Below are 24,085 nucleotides of genomic sequence, written 5' to 3' on the forward strand. Positions count from 1 at the left end.
ACCCAGCACAGCACCAGGAGCAACCCCTGGGCCATGTCAGGGGGTACAGAGAGTAGGGGGAGGGCGAGGGGCACACATGGCAGCCCTGGGTGAGGATCAGTATGAACACAGGACTTCCAGGCAGGAGAACCCCCTGGCCGTTCTGCCCTACATAAATCCTTAAATGTCGCTTAACTTCAACTCCCCCAGGGATAAGTTTCACTCTGGTGCTCTAATTCCCATTTATTTTAAAGCTGCTCTGTGTTTGGAAAATCCTCCAAGGTCCCATCGGCATTTCTAGGCTCAGAATTGCAAATATACGTGTTTAAATGTGACCATAACATAGGAGAGAATTAAAAGGGGAAGGGAAGGGAAGGGAAGGGAAGGGAAGGGAAGGGAAGGGAAGGGAAGGGAAGGGAAGGGAAGGGAAGGGAAGGGAAGGGAAGGGAAGGGAAGGGAAGGGAAGGGAAGGGAAGGGAAGGGAAGGGAAGGGAAGGGAAGGGAAGGGAAGGGAAGGGAAGGGAAGGGAAGGGAAGGGAAGGGAAGGGAAGGGAAGGGAAGGGAAGGGAATGAGAAAGGAAGAGGGAGAGGGAGAGGGAGAGGGAGAGGGAGAGGGAGAGGGAGAGGGAGAGGGAGAGGGAGAGGGAGAGGGAGAGGGAAAAGTAGGTAGGGTAGAGTATGGTGGGTATAGATAGATCAGAAAATAAATTTTTAAGTCTTCCCACTCCTTGTAACTAAAGGATCTGGGAGCAGGAGTGAGGAGCGTGGCTACCACCTGCAATATGTATAGTTGTCACAGCCTTTTCTGCTGCAGAGACCAAATAACTTTGCCTAGAGTGCAAGCAGCATTGCCCTGCTGAGCAGCTGGGGAATGCAGACCCTCACCTGCCTTAGAGCAGAGGGAACATGGCTGGGTTTGGGGGCTGCAGCCCCTTGGAGTGAGGCGGGTGCCTCTGAAGGATGCTTCCAGTGCTCCCCAGCCATGCCTGGGGCTGACCCAGCACCTCACTGCCCAGCCAGACTTCTTTCCCTCTGCCCTCCTGCAGGTTCCCCTATTAAAAGGTTATAGCCACTTGAAGGCCACTTCAACCCGCTTAATACATACTTAATTATAATTAGGCTAGGATGGCTGCCAAAAAGAGAATGACTGTTGCAAAGCGCTGTGGGTAAGGCTTGGGAAAAGTCCTGCTGTCCTGTGGGTGATGTGTCCCTGTCACCCCGAGCCCTGTGCAGGGGGACTTTGCCACCCTCAGCATCCTCTCCCTGCAGACGGAGCTGAGTGCATCGCTGGAGCTGAGTGAATTGCAAGCTGAAGGCAGCATCTCACTTTGCTGTGAGCCTGCACCATGAAGCTGGAGCACACCACTCCTCCTACCCGACCCCACACAGCCCCCTCCCGCCCAGAGCTCTGTCCAGGGCCGATCTCTGCCTGACATCAGCTTAAGGAGATCAAATTCCTTTTCACGACTCTATTCTGACTCAGCGGGGAGGAAAATCCCCAACCAGAACTGTGTGTCAGCTTCCCGGACTCTCCTGGATCCCATAGGAAATCGTGGCCTCGGGGTCTCCCTGAGGGCCCCTACTGCACTCAGAAGCCCCTACGTGGTCCACCTCCTTACACCAGAGCTAAGGACATGCACCCCAGGCTGCTGCCAGCTTCCTCGTACCCAGAGATCATCCTACAACACAGGTGAGGAGCTGTCTCCACCCCACTGAGCAATTTTAAGGGCAAGCTGGGGAGCGCTGTGGGGCTGCAAGCAGCACAGAGCAGCGAGTGCAAAGCCTGCAAAGTCCTTTGCGAAGGGTGGGCTTGCATCCAGGCCCCTGAGGTTCAGCAGACTGAGCTCCCAGTTGGTTTCTCAACCCCATGGCACCTCAGTGACACACACAGTGTGCAGAGGACCGGCCACGTTTTCCAGGTTGGTCTGCATTACTTTTTGTTCTGCTACATCTGCACCGATCTGAATGAAACCGTTCCAGGGAGCACACAGCTAAATAAATCACTTTTACCACCACCAAGGAGTGCTCCTGTTCCCGTGGGCCTGTTTGATGCCCACACTGTGGCAGTCTCTGTAGGGACCAAACCCACCTGTCAGTCCCTGGGCTCAGCTATAGGGTGCAGCTGCTGTGTGTCAGCCAGTTCTGCCCCAAATAAATCACGTATGGCACACTGAGCTTTCCAGCCTGTGGGCCCTAGAAGAGAAAATATAGTATTCCAGGGGCTTATCTCACTTGGTGGCAATCCTGGGTGTATAATTGAAATCCAAGTTGGTCATTAGAGGTTCACAGCGATGCTGAATAGCCCAGTGTTCAGTGGGCTCTGCCAGCCACGGCCAATTTACATTAAAGGCTTGATTCCTTCTACAGCCCACTTCTCAGCCCATGGGAAATCTCTCTGCTGCTTATTCCCCATTTGCAAGGACAGTGTAGGTTAGGGAAAAGCCTTGCCTGGCTCTGCTCTTGCTGCTGCCAGCACTTTGCTCAGGGTCCCAGCGTGCTGACCCAGGCTGTGCCAGCTGTGTGCCCTCAGCCTCAGACACTTGCCCATCTAGCCCTGCAGTCAAGGTGTACCTACTGTTCCCTAAACTGTGGGGTTTTTCACCTAAATGAAAGGAGCTAAAGGTGTGCTTTCCTGGGAACTGAGGAGTGGATTATGGGATGAGAATCTATAATGCGATCGGGGGCTTATGTGCAAATGATATTTGCTTGGGAGGGAAGCGTAAATATCAGAGTAATAGTAATAATAATAACTGCCACAGAGCTTTCACCGTGGGGGGGGAAGGAGGAAATGCCATGAGCAGCCGTTGCAGGCAGAGGCACGGGGAGCATCCCTCCTGCCACACCCCCAGGTGAAGGGGATCGGGCCTGGAGGGGGGGGGTGTGCACAGGCACAGATTAACCCCCCCGGGTCGCTGCCGGTGCTGCACCTGCGGTGTAACGCGGGGGTTCCCGGGGCTGCCCCTGCCGTACCCGGCTTTCAAAGATCACGGAGATATTTTCACACCTCAAATCGACGCTCCCCACCCCACCCCCCCTCCCTTCTCCCACACACACCCCTCCCCTCCAGCCCCCAGGGCCTTGATTTAGCCCTTGGTAATTAATTTGGCATTTCAGAATAGCTACTGGGCTGGATAATGGCCTCATTCATCTCCCCAGCCTAATCTGAACAGAATCTGGAAGAAAAGCTTTCAGAAAGACAGAAACTGCCATTCGGCAACCGCTCAAAAGAACTGTCACTCCGGGGGAATAAATCGCTCCTGATTATTTCAACCAGGGTCTTCTCTGCCTTTCCAGCCGCTCCCGGTCCCGCCGGGGGAACGGCCCCCAGATATTGGGGAGGGGAAGAAGAGCCGCTCGGCTTCTCCCCACCCCCCCGCCGAAGCCCCCCCCGCCCCAGCCCAGGGCCGGGCGGTGGCTGGGGGAGGTGGGCTCGGGGCAGCGCATTGTTCCCGAGGAGGTGGACGAGCTCCGGGACCCGTAGCGATTTGACTTTTAAAACAGGCTCTGAGCATCGAGTTTCCCGGACAAAATAAAACCCTTCGCTCCCGTTTCTCACCAGGTTACTCCCAGCAAAACCTGGGGAAAGGGCCGCTTCGCCCTGCCCGTCCCATCGGAGCTCCCCGTCCCGTTCCCAGGGATTCTCCGGTCGACGAAGCTCCGGTCCCCCGCGCTAGCGCTTAACGATGCGAAGAGCCAATCCCAAACTGGATCCTGGGGCACGGCCTGCCCTCCCGAGCATCCCTCGGTGGGTCCGGTCCCGGCCTCCAGGCCCCGAGGGGGCGGCAGCATCGGAACCGGCCCCAGGGAGCGCGGTTCAGACTCCGCCGCGCTGCTTACCAGCATTTAATAGCTCGAGGGAGAGGTAATTACAGGAAAGCCTCCGTAAATCACGTTAATGACCGCAAGAGCCATTAGAAACGCCGGGGGTTGTGAAACGCTGAATACACGCGGCGGGACGGGCAGGACGGCACTCCGCGGCCGGGGATCAGTCCGACCTGGCTCGGCAGTGCCGGGCGGTTGTTAAATGAACAGCCCGGTAATGGGATTAGACGGTACCGAGGGCTGTGGGGGTCGGACAGCCGTCGGAGGGCATCTGCTGCATTCCCAGGCCTCCCTCGGGCGCAGGAGCCCCGCATACGACGTCCCTGTGGGGAGGGGTCCGTCCCAGACACGCGTGGCCGAAGAAGTTCCGGGCACGGTGCACGGACACGACGCCGGTAGCGCTCAGTGTGGGAGGGGGGGATGAATCCCTCGATTCGGCCGGGGGCAGCAGGGCAGTGCTTCTCGAAGGTGCCCCGAAGGCTCTGAAACCCGCGTGGGCTCCGGGGGTCCGGAGCAGAGAGGGCGTCGGGAGCGGAGGGGCTGCTTCCCGGGTAAGAGTTAACAAATCCCAGCAGCAGCGGCACTGCCGATGGGGGCCGGGGGGAGCGGTGGGGGCAGGGAGGCTGCGGAGCCCCGCTGCCCTGCAGGGAAGGCGGTTGCATTGCCAAAGACGCCCCGCTGGGCTAGCAGGCCCGGGAGCAGATTAATCAGGCACTAATTCAATTTACAACAACCACTTTTATTCAGCTCGGTGGCAAAGAATTCAAAGCGGAGAGAGGGGCGGGCGGAGGGGAGGGGGCGGAGGCCGGCGTGGGGCTCACCGCTGCCCGGGCAGCCCCGTCCCCTCGGGCCGCCCCGTCGGGGCTGGCAGCGGTGGGGCCGCGTCGCCGTGCCAGGACTCGGCCGCTTGAGTGACACGGAGTGGGCAGCGCTCCGAGAAAGGGCACCTCCGTTGGAAAAATAAAAGTGCCCTTTTAATGAAGGGGAGCGGCTGCGGGAGGCAGGGGGCCGAGCAGGGCGGCCGCTCTCCGGGATGCTCCGGGATCACTCCTGGGGCTCCGCACCGGCCCGTGGGGGGGCGGCGGGGGGCTACGAGCTGGGGGGGGGGGGGGAGGGCGGGTTGCTCAGGGTCCTCCGCACCCGGGGTCGGGCTGGGGCGGTCGGTAAGTATTTTCCTTTCCAGACTCTGGGCAGGGACCCGCCGGGTCGGGAGTGCCCCGAGAGCGGCTCAGGGCACCTGCACGGGGAGGGGGCTTCGCCAGGGCCTCGGCAGCGCTCGGTCTGTGTTCGTGGGCAGCCCCCTCCGTGCTGAGGGGTCTCAGGTCCGGTGTGTTCTGGGGACGGGGAAAGTAGTGGATCCCGCTGAGCGCGGGGAGCAGAAGGCCCCGTCCCGTATCTCCCGGTGCCTCTCCCGTAGACTCTCCAGTTGCCGGGGCGTGCGGTCCCGGCCCTCCCCCGCCCCGTCGGGGCTCAGGAGGAACCGTGGGACGCGGGGACCCGCGGCGAGTGGGAAGCCGGGCACATCCCCGCTCCCTCGGGGAGCTCATCGCCGCAGAGTCGAGGCGGCCCCCTCGGGGCTGCGTCCCGCTCCCATCCCCCCTCACCCCCCCCCATACACACACCCCGACGCCTGAGCGTGTGTCTGGCTGAGCCGCCAGTGGATGTCGTTGTTCTGTTCCTTGAGCGCAATGTCACTCCTTTAGCATGACCTCAAACGCGGCGGGGGCTGGGACCGCCAGTCATTCTCCGTGCGAGAGCCGGGGCGGGAGGCAGGCGGGACCCAGCCCCGCCGCCAGCGGCACTTTTGTGGGGCCGTCGCCTCTCCGCTCTCCCTTTCTCCGCGGGGTCTGGCCGCGGGGCGGGCGATGCTCCGCGCTCCGTGAGCCCCGCACCGCGCACCGCCTCCGCCGGCCGAGCCGCCCCGCTCAGAGCCCCGCTGAGCCGCGCACGATGCCGCGGAGGGGCGCGGAGGGGCCGCTCGCTCTGCTGCTGGCGGCCGCGTGGCTGGCACAGCCGCTGCGAGGCGGCTACCCCGGGCTGAACATGTTCGCCGTGCAGACGGCGCAGCCCGACCCCTGCTACGACGAGCACGGGCTGCCCCGCCGCTGCATCCCCGACTTCGTCAACTCGGCCTTCGGAAAGGAGGTGAAGGTGTCGAGCACCTGCGGGAAGCCGCCGTCGAGGTACTGCGTGGTGACGGAGAAGGGCGAGGAGCAGGTCCGCTCGTGCCACCTCTGCAACGCCTCCGACCCCAAGCGCGCCCACCCGCCCTCCTTCCTCACCGACCTCAACAACCCGCACAACCTGACGTGCTGGCAGTCCGACAGCTACGTGCAGTACCCGCACAACGTCACCCTCACGCTGTCCCTCGGCAAGAAGTTCGAGGTGACCTACGTGAGCCTGCAGTTCTGCTCGCCGCGCCCCGAGTCCATGGCCATCTACAAGTCCATGGACTACGGCAAGACGTGGGTGCCCTTCCAGTTCTACTCCACGCAGTGCCGCAAGATGTACAACAAGCCGAGCCGCGCCGCCATCACCAAGCAGAACGAGCAGGAGGCCATCTGCACCGACTCGCACACCGACGTGCGGCCCCTCTCCGGCGGCCTCATCGCCTTCAGCACCCTGGACGGCCGCCCCACCGCCCACGACTTCGACAACTCGCCCGTGCTGCAGGACTGGGTGACGGCCACCGACATCAAGGTGACCTTCAGCCGCCTGCACACCTTCGGCGACGAGAACGAGGACGACTCCGAGCTCGCCCGCGACTCCTACTTCTACGCCGTGTCCGACCTGCAGGTCGGCGGGCGCTGCAAGTGCAACGGGCACGCGTCCCGCTGCGTCCGCGACCGCGACGACAACCTGGTGTGCGACTGCAAGCACAACACGGCCGGGCCCGAGTGCGACCGCTGCAAACCCTTCCACTACGACCGGCCCTGGCAGAGGGCGACCGCCCGAGAGGCCAACGAGTGCGTGGGTGAGTGCGGCCACGGGGACCGGGACGGGGAGCGGGGCTTCCCAGGGCAGAGGGAGGGAGGGGAGGGCCCGGCGGGGAACCGCCGGGGAGAGGGAGCGGGAGGCGTGGGGACATCCAGGGACACGGGCGGCGGAAGTGCGGGGCAAAGGAGGGGACACGGAGGGGCGGCTCGGGGACACGCGCGAGGAGCGGGGGATCGGGAGTGCGGGGATGGAGCCGCGGCGTCCGGGAGTAGACCGGTGAGGTGCTGCGGGACCCGGGGTGTAAAGCGCGGACCTCGGGAGAAGTGGGACGGGGGGTTTGGGACGGGGTATGGGACAAGAGGCAGCGACGGACCCCGCAGCGCGAGGCGGAGGGTACGGAAGGACTCGGGAGCGCCGGGGTAGCACGTGGGGAGCAGGGCAAGGGACGGCGGGCGGAGGGGAGAGCAGGGCAGGGAACGAGGAGGGGATCCGCGCAGGGAGAGGGGAGGCGGAGGACAGCGGTAAAGCCCCGCTCGTGTGCGAGGCGGCCCGGGGAGCCGCCGGCTGGGACCGGGGATGCGAGGAGCCGCAGCTCGGCACGGAGCGGCTCCGATCGCTGCCGGGAGCGGAAGGTGGACGGGCAGCTCTGCCGAGCCCGCAGCGTCCGGCACGGCCCCGCGGAACTTCCGCGGCCCCGAGCCCGGTGGGGCTGCTCCTCCGCATCCCCGACCGATGGCTCCCCGCAGCCTCCAGCCCTCGTTCCTCGTTTTATGGGGCCGTGCCGGTCCCTGCGTGTGCCGGGGACTCAGGGTAACCCACGGCGGCTCTGGGCGGCGTGCCGGGTTCGGCTCGGCTCGGTTCTCCCCTCCGCGTCCCCGGCATCCCGTCGCCCGGCTGAGGGGTGGCTGAGCGTTGTTTACGCGGAGCGAACGGCTCCGTCTTCCAAAATGCAGCTCTGACGATAGGGAACAAAAACATCCACACGCACACACACAAAAAGAAAAAAGAAAAAAAGAAAAACCAACCAAACAAAAAAAAACAAAAAAAAAAAAACGGAACGCAGAATTATAGTTGGGCTTTTTTTTTTTTTCCTTTTTTTTTTTCTTTTTTTTTTTCTTTTTTTTTTTTTCCCCAAATCACAATCAGATGTGTCCTTTGCAGAGAGCGTAATTTCTTCGCCGGCGCCTTCAGCACGGCCAAAGCTGGCAGCGACCGCGGCTCGCAGGGATCGGGAGGACGGGGGGATGAGGGTGCCCGGCGGTGTCCCGGTGCACACCGCAGTGGCTCCGCTTCCCCCGGGCTGCGGTTCACATCGGGCAGCTCTGAGCGCTCGAGGTGGGGGGGAAACCGGGAGAGGGTGTACGATCAGCGCTGAGCCGCGATTTGTCTCCGGGTTTGCTTTCCTCTGCCCGGCAGCGAACCGGGCTGTTTCACATCTGGTTGGTTCCCTGGGTGCAGAAAGCATGCTGTGAAATGCAATGCCCCGCGGTCATTGTTGGGTCCTTGGGCTGCTCGGCAGTGCCCCAAAGTGTTCCCAGGAACCATCTCCCTCGCTTCCAGTTGATTTCCGATCAAGTTCCCGGTTCCCAATTAAACGGGACGTGGTGCCAGGCTCTGCCTCTCACACCACGCACAGTTCAGACTTTTGCAAATGAAAATAGCCGTCTTTGCTTCCTTTCCCTCACAGTTTGCTGGGAAGTGAAAGTTTTGCAATGGCAATACTATGGTAAAACCGCTTTCCCCCAGTCCATGTCTGCCGCAGATCCCCTGGGGCTGTACCTATCATCCTGCAACCCCGACCGCGGCCAAAAAGCTGCGCAGCCCTGCCAAGCCCACACTGCCTGGAATAATCCTCCCAGATAAAGATCACAATGAACCCGTTCAGCTCCCACCCACTCGCTCATGACTGTCGGCCCACCCCGGTTTGTCTCCTGAACCCAGAGGGAAATCAGCCTTTGCTGACCCTGGGGATGCGGTGCCGGGAGCGGGGCCGAGCAGAGTGCGGCCGCTGCCGGTGGTGGTGTCGGCTGCACGCTGAGGGAGCGTGGTGGTGTGCAGAGGGAGCAGGTGAATTCGCCCCATGTGCTTTTCCTTTGGTTTCTGGGGGGCAGGTTGAGTATTCCACCAAAGAGAAAATATGACAGGATGTGTCTGCGTTGTTTGAGAGTTGGGTTTGTTTGTCTGAGGTTTCTTCGGTGAGCCCCTTCCCCCTGCCCAAACAGAACCTTTGTTCCCATTCATGCTTTTTTTTTCTTTTTTTTTTGGGGGGAGGGGGGGGGCTGAAACAGAAACACACTGCAGTTTCTGATGAGAAGTCATTTCCCACGGGAACGTTTCTCAGCAGCCAGGTCGGATTTTGCTTTATCACCTCTCACTGCCCACAAGAGCCCCATGCAGGGCAAGGATTGGCCCCAGGAGATGTCCTCCAGGGGCAGAAGGAGCCCCACTAGCAGCACTCGGTGACATTGCACGTTCCCATCAGCATTACCTGGCAGATAGCTGCTCCATGCAGAGCTCGGCCTCGCAGTGTGGCTTTGGCCAGCACCTGGCAGTGAGTGAGCTCCGGGGAGGACACAGCTTGCAGAGGAGCTGCTGCTGCAATCACTCACGAGCAGAGAGCTCTGCTCTGCATCCTCCATCTCCCCTGCACTGCACTTCACTGCTCGGCCCAAACCCCAGGCTGTGGCCAGAGCTTTGTGTCCCCTGTGAGAGGAGCCTGCAGCTGGGAAAGGCCGGAGCTGAGATGCCTTCAAGAGCTCGGCCACTGGTGAGCTGGTGTGGATGCACAGGAGTACAGCCAGGGTTGCAGACTTCAACCAGATGTAGGGAAATCCATGCAGTGCAACCAACACCACCCCACAATTTCTCATGAGCTGCTCGTGATGCTTGAACTGCCTTGAAACCCTTTAGAAAAACCCTTTCCACTCGCACAAAATGCTTTTTCCAGACAGCTCAGGCTGCAGGCTCTTTGGGAACCACCTTCCACCACCGTTCCCAGTGCTGCCCCGAGCACTTCACGAGGAGATGCACCGACACCCGCGCATCGCTCTGACGTCAGTGCGGTCTGCAGGTGCCGGGTGCCTCTTGGATTTTGGCCCTATGTTGTGCCTGGAGAGCACTGAACAATACCGAGGAGGCTGCAGTGAGAAAAAGGAAACATGTTGTGTGCTCAGATATGGGATCTGGCACCCGTTTGGTGTCAGGCTCTGCTCCGCTGTGTGCACAGCGGTGGGTTCCCAGGCTGCCGTGTGTCTGTGTCACAGCAGTTTGTGAGCTGGCCTCTCCTCTTACTGAAGGGAAATATCATCTCCAAGACTCCAAGATTGCCAGGGTCTGGGCTGCCGCATTTCCAATGGGAAAATTCCTCCAGACAAACCAGGGGTGAACCGTTCTCATTTCTGTGGCAGTTCAGGGAGAGGTTTGCGGGCAGTGCTGCCCTCAGCAGCCCCTGGGCTCCCCTCCATCCTCATCACAGCCAGGGAAATCAAATCCTCCAGGGCCTTCCTCTTCCCACTGTCCACCCAATGGGATGAGGAGACAACTGGTGCTGAGGGATGGCCCTGTGGCCATGCTCAGCCCCTGCTGCAGGCTGGTTTTGGGGTGCTGTGTGCCCAAATAACCTGTTACCTGCAGAGGACACGAGGGATGCTCAGCATTCCTCATATCCAGGTTTGTCTCGCTCCCATGTGCTTCAGTTTCCCCTGACCCTGAGACTGAAGCATGGCTGCACATGGGGTCAGGGCTGGGAAGGTGTGAAGCAGCAGCACAGCATCCCTGCACTTCCCAGCAGCTGGAACACGGCCCCTGTGTGCTGTACCCAGCTCCCATCCCAGCACCCAGCTCCCATGGGGAATCACACTGGGTGCTGTAGCCATAGAAATATGGTCCCATAAGCAGCCGAGACTCCCATTGTAGCTTCCCAAGCAGGCCCTGCGTGGGCAGAGCTTTCTCACAGGCTTTTCTTCTCAGGAAGCTTAAAGTTAAACTGATTTCCAACAGAAAGGTTTTTACACCAACAAACAAACAAACAAAAAAGCGCAGTTAAGGCTAAAACAAAACCAGGCTTGGCACTCAGGGTTGGACACTTGCCTTCCCTTGAGCTTGTCCACAGCTAATCTCTGCCCTCCTCTTTCTGGGCCAACGCATGTCATCCTCATTCAGCTGGCACTGTCCTCACCGCGCAGAGTCCCTGTGACCGCCCGGGGGGATGCACTCCCAGCCCTGCAAAGCAAGAAGCACACAGCCCCGTGTAAAGCTCTCCCAGGCTCACACCTTCCTGCTGGGCTGCGAGTATGTAGGGTATTTGTGTTGCAAATATATCACAGAATCACAGGATGGTTGGAGCTGGAAGGCCATCAGGTCCCACCCCCTGAACGAGGACACCAGAACTCAGAGCCCCGTACTCCTGATCTTGAGTTTGGGTCTGTGATGGGTATTACCCCGTGTTGCTGTCAAACAGCAGAAATAACCCCAAACCATCTCCAGGACCACCAGGTAGCATGGTGATCCCCTCCTAGTGAGCACTGACAGCTCCTCCTGCAGCGTCTTTGTCCCTGCAGGGTAGAGCTCTGAGCATGGAAGGGAACTTCACCACCCCCAGGCTTGACCCCATCTGTCTATGGCATCTTCCTGAGCTCACCAAGCAGTGTCACCCCAAGCACCCAAGGGTCGGACGCACACCCGGAGCACACAGCACTCCTCCACACCCACAGCACACAGATATCCCCCAGTGGGGAAGTGACGGGCAGGCTCTTAAGGAGATCGTTCTTTAATAGCTTTCATTTATAGGGGGATTAGGATGCCCTGGGGACTGATAAGGAGGCAGTGAGGCTGCTCCCGCAGCAGCTCACGGCTTGATGGGGATGGAGCGACCCGCTAGGCTTCTGCAGGGAGGGAACGTGGTGCTGTAGGATATCTGCTGAAGGAAAGGGTTCTGAGCTGGGACAGCACGGGCACCTGTGTTGGAAAGGGGTGGGGATGGGGGAGGCACACAGCTTGGATGGGACATGGGTTGATGGATTTGTGGATTTATGGATTTGCTCCACTGGTGTCTGGAGTTTAAGAACTGATGGAGTGATGCAGAGATCGCTGTGTGCTGGGGACGGTGCTCAGCAGCCGGGGTCTCCACTGGCATAGGCAGTCCTGCTGCCTTGAAAAACAGAGCTGCTGTGCCCTTGCAGTGCAAAGTGACCTTCTCTCTGCCCCGGGAGCTGCATCACTGCAGAGTGCAGTGAGCAGAGGTGCAGGAAAGAGCCCTGCACACAGCTCCAAAGGCAGAGACGGTGAGGGTGAGAATCTTAGCTCCACAAGGAAAAGGGCAAACGCACAGTGAGGAGCAGCAGGGCTGGGCAGTGAGGCAGGCTGCGAGCAGCTGGGCTCTGCAGGGCAGTGAGGCACGGATTTATCCTGACCTGCGGCAGGGAACTGCTGGCATGGGAAGTTCTTTCTGGTTGCAGAGAAGCTGAGCTGCCGCCGATCTGCTCTGCCCCATCCCTGCCCTTAAAGCCCCACCTTTGAACACAGGGCTCATGGATTCAGAGGGAAAGATGCAGAGCTCATAGCATCTTCCCCACATCGCTGAGCCCTACCAGGCTGTGGACCACAAGAACCATCACTGTCCCCGCTTTTTTCAACCAAATATGACTTGATTTCCATGGCAGCAGCGAGGGGCGAATTAATGTGCCTTAATGCCATCTGCCTGGACGTTCTGGGTCCAATCTAAGCAGTCACACTGTAGCGGGTGCAGGGGGCAGCCACGATGCGTTTGGTGGGGAAAAGGGATTTCTGACACCTGGCAGCACAGTGCAGCACCTCGGTTTGCTCTTGCAGGAATAGTTGATTAAGATAGTGGATAAAAAGTTGATAAGATAGTGGATAAAAGGGAAGATGGGAGAAATGGGGCGATTTTATGAATCACCCACTGCAGTGCTGAGCCACAGCGGAGCACCCTCGGGATGCTCGGCCCCCCCCAGCCCGGCTGTCCGCCCGCCCGTCCTCCCATCCTTTAGCCGAGTCAGTTCTGCTTAATGTCGGAGATCGTACCGCGATTAGCGAGAGCCTCATGAAATGAAATCACTCTGCTTCAAAGCGTCCCGGGGAGGGGGAGCGTCCCTCTGGCAGCGGGGACGGCCGAGCGGATATTGCAGGCAGCCTGCTAGCCAGCACTGCGGCGCGCACAATTGGGCTCTGACAGTGTGAAGGCAAATACAAACAGCAGCTTGTGTTTGCACACAAAGGCTCTGTGCACCAGGATCCCCGGCCCCGTGCTTTACACCCTCGGCTCTCGGGCAGAAAGTCCTGAGAGGGTGAGAGGGAGGGAGGGAAACGGCGCTGAATATTTAGAAATGAGTTGGACCGTGCAAACACGGCACGGGGAAGTTCGCGGTGCAGCGCTTTGGATCCGCTGCCCGTCGGGGCAGGAGCACAACCGCTGGGTTTGAAAGGGAGACTTTCACGCTGAAACAAAACCAGACACAAGAAGATAAATGAAACGGGTTCCCGGAGGGGTTTGGTTTGTTTGTTTTTGTAACTCGGCTAATATTCCCGTGTGGTTCAGCCCAGTGCTCCAGTGCCTGTGCTTCGTGCTGCTCATACGTCGGGGTGGGCAGCAGAGCGGGGCAGGTATCTCCAGGCCGTCACACAGCCCCGGTATGCAGAGCAGGGCTAAGAGCACACCCAACTCTCGCTTGTTTTCTAAGGCAAGGCCGCACTCAGGGCAAGTCTGTTAAAAACCCATCTATTCCCAGGGTTCCGGTTAGCACTGTGGAAGCTTAGCAATCCGCTGCATCAGAGCTTCGATCCAATCGGACCTTCAAAGCGTCCCACAGCACTCACACTTTGACTCCGTAGCATTCCCTCTTTCCAAACCCCCGTGGAGCCAACGAATGCTCGCAGTGATTTGGCAAACTGACCCCCCCAGCCATGCGGCCTCCCCACGGCCAGGCTCCACTTCAGCACGTTCCACCCGATCAATAAAGAAACCCCATTGCCACACAACCCCAGACAGCCCCGTCACGTGCACGGGGCGGCCAAAGAAATCCCCGTTGGTGACCGATGGACGTCCCCAGGAATGAAAGGCGAACAATTTGTCGTCGGCCCACGCACTTGAAAACGAATGATCCAAATTATTCAGCGAGTCTCCCCGGATAGTGAATCCATTGAAAGGGAACGGCGACGGAGCCATAAATTATTCATTACCGAGCGGAGAACGAAACGCATATAATCATAACAATAATCATAACAACAACGCCAATGGCGGCCGCTCAGCAAAGGGAAGCGGGGAGGCATGAAGGCACGCAGACTTTGTTTTCCCTTTATTCCAGCAGCCCCTTGGGGCAGCTGCCTGATGTAAAGGGACACAAAGTGGGTGTACATTTGGAATGAATGTACCTTTTGCCAGCAGGCGGGCTGGCTTGCTTTGGCTGGGGTGATGTTGTTCGTGCTTGGGTCCTGGGCAGTGAGCAGGTCTCATTCATTCACATGCAGCGCTGTTGGGGTGCCATGTGCTGAGATCCGTCCTTTTGTCACCCCTGGGACCCGAGGTCTCTTTATGTCACTTGTTACACGGGGTCCCCCCCTCCCCCAGGGGGCTCTCCGTGGGGAGCTGGGCCATACAGAAGCCCCAGAGGCATTGACATGCTCCCACTGTGTCACACAGTGCCCGGATACCACGCTGGCATGCCAATGAGTTCCCGAGGGGCTCGGCCGTGGCACGCAGCCATCTCCTGCTGCTTTCCCACCGGTGGCCCCGTGTTGGTAAGGGAGGGCCGTGGGGTCCCTGTGCCACCAGTGGGCTTCCTGCACCTGCTCAGCTCGGCTGCGTGCTGGGATGTGGCAGGTCAGAGAGGAAAGGAGTACCCCCAGAGGTGGGGCTGGATCCCTCTGGGAGTATCACCATGGCTGGATTGTGGAGCACAGGGATCCTCGCTCACGGGCGGTCCTGGGGTGCAGCACAGTGCAGCTATCAGCGCCAGCCACTCTCTGTTGCAATAATTTATTACACCAAGAAGTCACACTTTCAGCCTCGATTCTGCCCTCAGCTATGAGTGGCAGCAACCAGAGGCAAAACCCATTGCAACCCATATGTTCACCTTTTTGAATTGATTTCTCTTGGTAATTTCTGTGTAATTACACAGCATTGAAGGCTGATTAGATGCTTCCTCTTGTGGACCACTAATACCACCGCTCCAGCACCAGAGGTGCACTTTGCAGCCTGCAAACCTACAGCCTCCAGCTGCAGGGGATGGCCTGAGCATCACCCCTTCCCAGGGGCTCTGGTCCCCTGCTGTGCCCTCAGGGGAAGGTCCCAGCCAGCAGCAGGGCACGGTGAGGACACGGAGTGCTCACACAAGCCTCCACAACATGTAGGATGCCACTCATGCCGAGCAGGGCAGGAACCATCCACTATTGCAATTGCAACAGATGCTCTCCGACAGCAGCTGAGCAGAGCGGCTCGTCTCCCGAGCAATAACCTAATTTATATCTCATAAGACAGTTTTATTCTCTGAATTAGCAGCGCTGCTGGCCGCTCAGGCAGCAGCTCTGTGCTGCAGTGAGGATGCAGCCATGCTCCAGCTCGAGTCAGGGGGAGTGCAGGATTGTAAAGCAGCCTCTCTCAGCGGGTTATGGTGCCTATAAAATTAGTCCCCTTAACAGCCAGCTGCCCATTGAAATGAGCAATTTAAGTGGATCGCAACGGCATCCCCTGCCCTGACCCCACCACGGCTTCTGTGAAATAGCAGCGTTGGGCTGGGTGGAAGGAGCAGAGGAACAGTGATGGTTTTGCTTGCCTCTGGCTCAGAGCTTTCTGCTGCGGTGTCTGGGGTGGTTTAGTTACTTCTGCCTCGCCAATGTCTCAATTCAAACTAAACAGAGAGAGAAAGCAAGCAAGAGGAGGAGGAATGATTTCCAGTTCCACTGCTTTGGATGAAGCCCTGCTCTCCCCCTGTGCTGTTTGCTCTCCCATCGGGGTTTTGGTGAGCAGTCAGCAGCCGCTCCGTGCTCAGATCCACTTGGCCGGGGAGCGCAGCCCTGCCGTGTGCACATTCCCCCTCTGCGGGAAGCACTTTGTGTGTCACTCTGTCACGTCTGAGCTCGGGAGCTTAACACAAATCCTCATGCTCAGACCCAGCTTGAGCCCTTTCTGCTGCAAAGCGCTGGCCAAGGCGCCAGTCGTTAGGTTTCAGAGTGAACGCTCCCTCGCAGTGCAGGAGTGGCTTGCCCTGTGTGCCAGTGCCACCTCATCACTGTGGCAGTGCCTCTCAGTGTCACCCAGAATCCCCAAACCTCCTTTTTTTGGGAGGGGGGGGACAGTGCGAGGTCTGGCAGAGCTGTGTGCTCCCTCCTGGGAGACAGTGCCCTGAGAGCTCCGTTTTTGGGAAGCCTTAACATCCCCGGCTTACCAACCGCTGAAAGAAAGGTCAGCTAATCCTCCGCAGAGTCTGAATGAATGCAGGCCCAGAAGTGAGATTACTAAAAGGGGACTGGGAGGCTGCATGGATACAGGGACCCTTCCCATAGTCAGACGTTGCTTTCTAAAGGAATGCAGCTTTTCTTTCAGTCCCTTTCCCCTGGGAGGAGGGGATGTGCGCCCTGGTCCCCTCCTCCCGCTGCAGCCATTGCCTTGGGAGTGACCCAGCTCATCATGGCAAGTCCCAGAGAGCTGAGCACAGCCTGAGGGTACTCTGCCCCGATCTGGAATAAAACCCCCAAAAGCAGGGTGCCTGCACCCCCCGCCTCCTCATGTTACCCATGCCATGGGCATGGGGTGATGCTGTTGACTCATGGGTGTCAGGCATTACGGCCATATCGGCATCCTCACCACCCGTAGCCATCCTCACCATCCGGCACCCACAGCATCTCATGTCCCAGCCCTGCAGGGGGGTGGGCACCGTGCCCGGGGCTGTGTGCTCAGCTCCATCCTGGGCTGCACTGCCTGCCTCTTTGTGGACCCCTGGGGCGATGACATGACAGGACCACTAAGGCTTGTTTTTTCTCCTGCAAATCAACTGTCCTCTTCAATGCTGGAGGAGCTGAATGTGGGAGAGGAGCAGCCCCCCGGGGTGTGGATGCACTGCGATGAGCCATGGTAACCTGGCTACAAGTGTGACAGCGCAGACACCCAAACCCCGAGCCTCCCTGCCAGCCTCCCCAGATTGGGTATTCAGCCCACAGGGTTTTCTCTATTGACCTCGAAACACTGTTCTGCATGGGAGAATTTTCTTTCTTTCTCTCTCAGTAATGCAGAACCAAGTGTTTCTGTCAGACCCTTTCGCTACCCCAGTGGCAGACTGGTGGTGCAGCAGGGAGCCGCTTGCCCACTGGTGGGACTTTGCTCTCGAGGCACAGGGACCAGCTAAGAGATAGTCGAAGGGATCCTTTCTCCCAGATGTGGCAGCTCCAGGGAGGTGGGATGCTCCGTGTCCATGCACGGGGCACCTGGTCCCGTCACCTCCTGCACAGCCGCCAGGTGCATGTGCTGTAGGTGTAGGTGACCTGCAGGGCTTGGGGACATGCTGGAGCCACCAACCAGGAGAAGCAGACGCTCCCTTCCCATGTGGAGGGCAGGGGAAGAGGAGCAGGACACGGCTGTGCCCATGGTGAGTGTCCTTCCTGCCCCAGCCATGCTGTGAGCACATCCCAGCGTCCCCATCCATCGCTCCATCCCCTGCGCAGCTCCCACCCTGCAGACGTGGCCCCCAGCTATTCAGCCTCTCTCCGGATCATTAAACATATTGAGCCATACCGGTCCTGTGACTGGTTAATTAGTAAAGAGTTGACTAATTACTTAATCATGTTTACCGAGTGCTTTGAAAGTGCTCACTGTTATTATTTTTAATTATGAGGACGCCCCAGGCGCCGTTCACCTCCCCGCATGCCAACTCCTGCAGGCACGAACCCTTTGTCTCTGCCACCCAAGTCCTGTTTTAAGATGGGAATTTGCCTCTTATCCCCTGGTTACCAGGTTTCCTTAACAGCCTCTTGTGTGGGATTTTAGAAAAGCCCCTCACAAAGTCTCCATATACCCTGGCACACTTAACTTGCTCTTTCAAAGCATCCACTAAGGAGGCAGGACTGGCTCTTGCAGAGCCATACACAGTGATGGCTTTGTGCACACCTCACTCTGCATCCTTTTCCTGAACTTAAGGAAAGATCAGCTGACATCCAGGCCTGGTGTCCTGTCCCTTGCCGTGGGCATCCCTGTCTCATCCAATGTGCAATGAATGAGCAGAAGAAAAGTGAGCAGCTTGGGAGGGGACAATTTGTTGGAGGACAGGAAGAGGAAATGTGCTGCAAAGATTTCATCTGCGGAGAAGAATGTGAGCAGGATTTGTTAGTCAGGGAAGAGTCTTGGCATCTCTGAATAATCAACTGGTCTAATCATCTTGGGGCTCTCTTCATTCGTAAAAATGTCATCAGCTCATTAAGCAATGTCATAAGGAGCCCCAGTCACCCCTTATCGCTGTGCAATCTGAAGAGGAGGCTTCTGGCCCAGCTGCAGAAATAAGACCCACCTCTACTACGCTCAGAGGGCGTCTGGCTCTGGAGCAGACCATAAGCTATAAAAGCCAGACTGGGGTGCCACAGGAGCAGGGCTGGGGAACACTTCTGTCCCCACAGGTTGATCAGGAGAGCACATGGACAGCCAAGGTTTGCTGTATGGGTACAGCATGCCATGGCTGCTCAATGCTGCTCTTTCACCCAGGGGCCAGCTGTCCCCCTCCCGCAGCTGGGGGCTCTCTTATGTGTTCTTAGCTCACACACGGGGTGTGGGTTTACCAACTCCAGGCAGCCTTTGCTTGAATGGCTTCTGCCACTCTTGCTCCCAGTCCCATGTTGAGGTGGTTGTGGAGTCACGGACACAAGGGTTGGGAAGGAGCTCCAAGATCTCGTCTGGACTGTGGAAGGGTTTAGATGCTCGACATGGCAGCAGGTTGAATAACCCAATCGTGTCATGGCCATGCACCCTTTAGGAGAAGGGGACTTTTCCAGAGGTAATTTAAGGAGCACATGTTTTCCCCACATACTCTGAATGTCTTTCTTGGAATTTCTCCTTCCCTTCATGGCCAAGCAGCTGGGAATCTAAATGAGCATTGGCTAAAATGTCTGCAGTTAGTGGGGATGAATCTCATCTTGAGATCCATAACTGCAACTGGCCGTGGTGCTCAGCAGAAAGGAGCTAGTGGTGCCAGATCCCATCTGCAGTGTGTGCAGCACTAGAGCCCTTGGGAGGTGTTTGGGTATGGGGAAACCATGTGGGAATAGTTCACAGCCATGTTTTCTGCACCAAAAAATGGTCTTGTAATTAGTTTTAACAGCAAGTAAGTGGTAGCAATAGTTCAGTGACATCTGGAACAAACTGCTCAGAGAAGCCATGGATGCTCCATCCCTAGGAATATTCAAGGCCAGTTGGATGGGGCCCTGGGCAACATGATCGAGTGTCTGATTTAGTGGCTGACAGCTGCTCAGAGTAGGGGAGTTGGGACTGGATGACCCCTGAGGTCCCTTCCAACCAAAGCCATTCTATGATTCTATGATTCTACGATCTTCTACTGATCACAAATCTGGGATATTTTCAAGTTGTTTTCATGAACTAACTGGTGTAGACAAGGGGCTTACAAGTGTTTGGGATGGTCTGGAGCCCAAACCTTTAATCTTCCATTGTGCCACACCTTGTCTACCCACTCACAAAGCCCAGCAGGCCCTAAGGTCCTATTTGCACTATGGTCCCATCATGCTGATCTTCAGTCCTCCTGTCCTCACTGTCCTCTAGGAGCTCTTCCTGCAGCTGTGGAGCCCCAGGGAGCGTTCTCCAAGCTCCCCTCGTTCCTGGCACCGGGATGGGGACGGCTCGCTTCCTCCAAGCCCTCCTGGGGCACAGCTCATTCTGGCCAGCCTCTGCCTCACCATTTCCACCCAGCCTGCTAAATCTCTCCCTCTTCAAAAAGAAAGAGAAGCCAAGGAAGTCTGGAAGGGAGGGGAGACAAACACATCTGCACCTGGGAAATGTCATGTTTGGTTTTTCAACTCCAAATGGGCAGTGACAGCAGCTCCGTGGGGGTGTGAGCAGGGGGAGCAGTGCAGATTTATGGCTGTAGGTCACGCTCGAGCTGAGCCAAGTATTCTGCCTAGCATCAGTTTTATGAATGAGATGAAGTGCAGAACCTCAAGTGCAGGCATCCTATGAGATGAGAAACACTGGGAGAGCAGGAACAGTCCACAGTAACACAGTGAGAGGCCATCCTGCCCCAGCTGCAGACTGGATCTCTCTTCCAAGGTTGCATTTGGGCAGGTTGGAGATTGCAACCACCAAGCGTGGCCAGGCTTCAGCAGGTCCACAGTTTGGTGCCACAAACCCATAGAAACTGTGTGCCAGAAGCTTCAAGTAAAGCATCTGGGTGCTGAACCGAACGGAAGTCAAGAACTACCCTCTTTCAAAACAAAATAAAATCCACAGCAATTCACAGCTCTGCAGGAGGGAGTAATGTGAGATGGAGAACAGAAACCACTTAGACGACTCCAAATTCAACACCCTTTTGGGCATTGAAATTACCACTCCAAGGGGATGCTGTAGAGATTGTCACAACTGTGCAGAGCATAAGGACCCAGATGATGCCAGGGCTTCCTTTTCTGGCTAGAACCCAGACTAAATTTCTTGTAAATTCAAACCCTTGTATAAAAGATTAAGCAAATTTACCAGAAAGTCACAGTTCTCAATGAGATAAATGCAATGCAGAACTTTCTCATAGGCATGGGTGGATTATCACTTCATCGCAGTCTCACACTGAAAACATGTTTCAGCTGAGCTCTGACAATTAATGAATGATGCAATGATGCATTGTGACTGTAATGGGCCCAGATTGCCTTCTTTGGCAATGCCTTTCCATGTACCTCTTCAAGGATGGGCAGCGAGTCCTTTCCTTTCCCATTTGTTGCAGTGATCAGCAAAGTCATTGCAAATAGCAAGGAAGTGTCTTTAGTGTTGTGTCTGATCCTCCTCCATCCAAAGCTTTTAAATGGAGGCATGTGATACTCTTGACCGACAGCTTTGCAGTGGCTCCATTAGACGTTGTGGGTTTGATGTAGGTAATGTAGTGGGGGAGTTTCTTCCCTTTGATTCAGTCCTCACATCCACTTTGGCAGTTATCAGCTTATGAATCTCTGCAGGAGGCCCCAGTGAGTAGAAAGGATGAGGTTCAGTGGAACACCCTCTGCATTTGTGTTTTGAAAGCTGCTTCAGCAGTTTCTGCCACAAGAGCAATGTGTTGGTACCACCACATCCAGATGTCTAGAGACAACTTCAGAGCTTTACCATGCACTCTTGGAGATGGAAAGAGGAAATATTCCTTTTTCATTTTGTCTTTTGCGGGTTTTGTTTGGTTGGCATTGTTTTCTTGTGAGACAACGGTGAAAAATTCTACTGGAGTTGGAGGGGAGCAGTGATGGGCAAGGCAGGAGGCAATCCCTTCCCAGATCTCACTGGACCAAGGAGTCTAATGGCCGCATCCTTCTGAGCTTGGACCTAAGAGCTGCCTGGGTTATGCATTCTAAACACCAAGAACACTTAATAGGGGCCAAAAATTCATTCTGAAGCACATTGTTTCCTATGTGCGTCCATAACCCCTGTGCTCCTACCGATTTTGATACAAAAAAATAAAAATAAAAACTTCAAATCCCATTATTTGTTTGTAGGCTTCTAAGGGCTTGCTCTGAGCTGGAAGAGCTGGCGGCAGACCTTTCTCCAGAGATATTTGAAGCATTCCCATTGATCACAGAGGGAGCAGGGCAGATCCCTGAGTGGAAAATGCCAGCATGTGGTTTTCTGTGCTCAGGAGAAGGCTGCTTCTCCTGCCATGCCCATTGCAAACAGTGCTGGGCCCAAGCAGTGCCTGCTGCACAGAAACAGATGGCACAGCACTCCATGTGGCCCATGGGGTTTCCATGCTGGCTGGGAGACAAGACAGACTGGTTTTATTTTCTGAGGAAGCCTTAGTCAGGACCCTGTTCCCTCCAGCATCACTTTTTAGCTTTTGCTCCCAACACCACCATGGCACTTTGTCGGCATTGCTGACCTACTGGCTCATGAGGTCAGTAAAGACATTTATTCAGAGCCCACCAAGGGCCTCCAAAGGTTTCCAAAGAGGGTAGCTGTGCTTCACCAACCCAACGGGGATGGGCAGTGATGCTTCTCCAGCCTGGTCAAGGCAGTGATGCTCCTCCAACTCAACCAGCATGGGCAGTGATGTTCCTGCAGACTGTCCAGGCTGTGATGATGCTCCTCCAGAGGCTGTGGCTCTGCAGCAGGGCTTGGGCGTGACTGAGGGTGGGAGGTTTTCAAAGCCCCTGACTCTGCTTGTCAAAGCCTGACCTGTACAGTGGACAGAGAGAGAGGCCATGAAGCTGGACAACTTGTTTCTCATTTCAGGGAAGGAGGTTTTTCTTGCTTTCTCTGGAATGACCATGGTAGCAATTTCTACTTGATCCTTTTATTGCAGATGTGAAAGCTGCACAGATGTTGAGAAAAACTCAGCATCACAAACTCCCTGTGCCCTTCTATTAGAGTAAAAAGCCAAATCCACAGATGAAAAGTTCAGTTGATGCCACAGTCCCATCCTCATAAGAAGGAACAGAGAAGAGTGGCAGTGGTGTCTTCAAGGCAGCCTTCTTCCTTTGAGCCTTCGGGCTCCTTGGAGCCTTTCTAGTCTTTGAGCCACCCCCCTCCCTTCTGTGGGGACATGAGGACTTTGTGCAGGAGGGGACAGGTGGAGCTGGGAAGAACTCAGTCCAAGTCAAACAAAAGGAGATCATTCCTCCAGCACTTTGAGCAAGTTGTGGAGCTCCTCAGCCTTGGATATGGAGATGACAGAGATTTGTATGGCTTCAAGGGGAGGCAGCAGGGAAGAAGAGATAGTTTTTGGCATGAGATAGAATGAGAGTGGATCAGAGAACTGCTCTAATGACACCTAGGGCTTGCTTGTGCTGCCTTTGTGTTGTTAGGAGAAAATTGAGCATTATCCACACATCTTGCGATCAGAGAGGGGCCGTCAGCTCAGCCTTGTTCCTTGGGAGCAAAGCCCAGCGAGCACCATCAGGCAGAAGAAAGCCCTCTTAAAGAGAGCTATAATGGCAGATTACAGGGAGTCCCTGGGGTGGCATTGAGCCTTCTTTGTGCCGCTGGTCCTCTCAGCCTCCGCTGCGCAGGAAACCTGAGCTCCTCTTCCCCATGGTGCTGACATGGAGTCATTGACAGGTTGCCTTTTCATCCACGCCATCCACTCCCCAGGACCCTTTCCATAGGCATTCTGATCCCACATCTTGTCAATGGTGGCCCGGAAAGGGACGGGTCCCCTTGCAGGGTACGCAGGGTTTGGGGAAGCCGAAGGTCTATTCAGCAGAAGAATGCCCCAAGCCAGCAGGTGGGACACAGGAACTCTTAATCCCAAATCATTTTTCCCATTGGCATCCTTTTTCTGTTGTTGTTGTTTTGTTTGGAATTATTATTATTACAGCCAGCAGCGAGGCGTGGGCTCGCCGCCGCGGAGAGCGATATTATTCGCCTCCTTTTGTGCGAGTCCCCATGTTTGAATTGAGAAACAAAGGCGAGCAGCTTGTGCCTCCTGTTGGAAGCCTTCCTATCCCGCTGGGGATCCGGGACCTTTTCATCTCAGCCCATACACTGCGTAGGCTTCTGCTTCTTCCCATCTTTAAGTCTTTAGTAAATATCATAAAAGAGAAAAGAATGGCAATCCCCAGGGCCTGGGAGTCCTACCTTCCCTGCTTTAAAGAGAGGGGAAAAGACAGAAAGCAGGGATTTAGCGTCGTTTCATCGTTTTTCATTCAGAGCCTGCAAAGAGCAAATATTATTTAGTCCTGTTTTGCAGGCTAAGGACTCTTTGAAAACAATATTTTTATGCTCTTTGTGCATATACCCACACTCTGGGCAGATCCATAACCATCAGGCACAAGCCCCACGCAGCCCTTAGCGGAGCAGGGCAGACTTTGCACCTCGCTGCTAATAAGGGAGCTGGCCAAAAGCATTCAACCTCTTTTAATTTACTGCTTCATATTGGACGCGATTGCTCGGAGAAAACTCTTCCCTTTGCATGCAGTTTTTGATTATCTGATGGAAGGCAATTCAAAACAGGACAGAAATATATTTCTTTTTTTTTTATTTATTTATTTTAAATCCAAATTTGGGCTTGGCTCGTCTCACTAAACCCCAAACGAAACTGTTTCAACCTGACATAAATCCAAAAATGTTTCTACTGCATTTCAGTTGGGAAATGGAAACGCTTCCCCAGGAGCCTCCAAGGAAGGGCTCAGCCCCACAGTTTCTGCCTGCGGCACA

General features: G+C 56.4%; 1 protein-coding gene across 1 annotated transcript in view; it reads left to right on the forward strand.

Annotated features, from left to right (window-relative positions):
* Positions 1–5,751: 5,751 nt before the first annotated feature.
* The window catches only part of NTN1 (netrin 1), a 44,222-nt gene continuing 25,888 nt past the window's right edge, over positions 5,752–24,085 (forward strand). Inside the window, exon 1 of the mRNA XM_065735596.1 lies at positions 5,752–6,775. Coding sequence (XP_065591668.1) covers positions 5,752–6,775 — 1,024 coding nt within the window. The remainder of the gene's footprint in view (positions 6,776–24,085) is intronic.

The sequence above is a fragment of the Cyrtonyx montezumae genome, unplaced genomic scaffold (assembly GCF_038088225.1).
Source record: "Cyrtonyx montezumae isolate F1298 unplaced genomic scaffold, pur_monq_1.0 scaffold_19, whole genome shotgun sequence".
Lineage (NCBI taxonomy): Eukaryota > Metazoa > Chordata > Aves > Galliformes > Odontophoridae > Cyrtonyx > Cyrtonyx montezumae.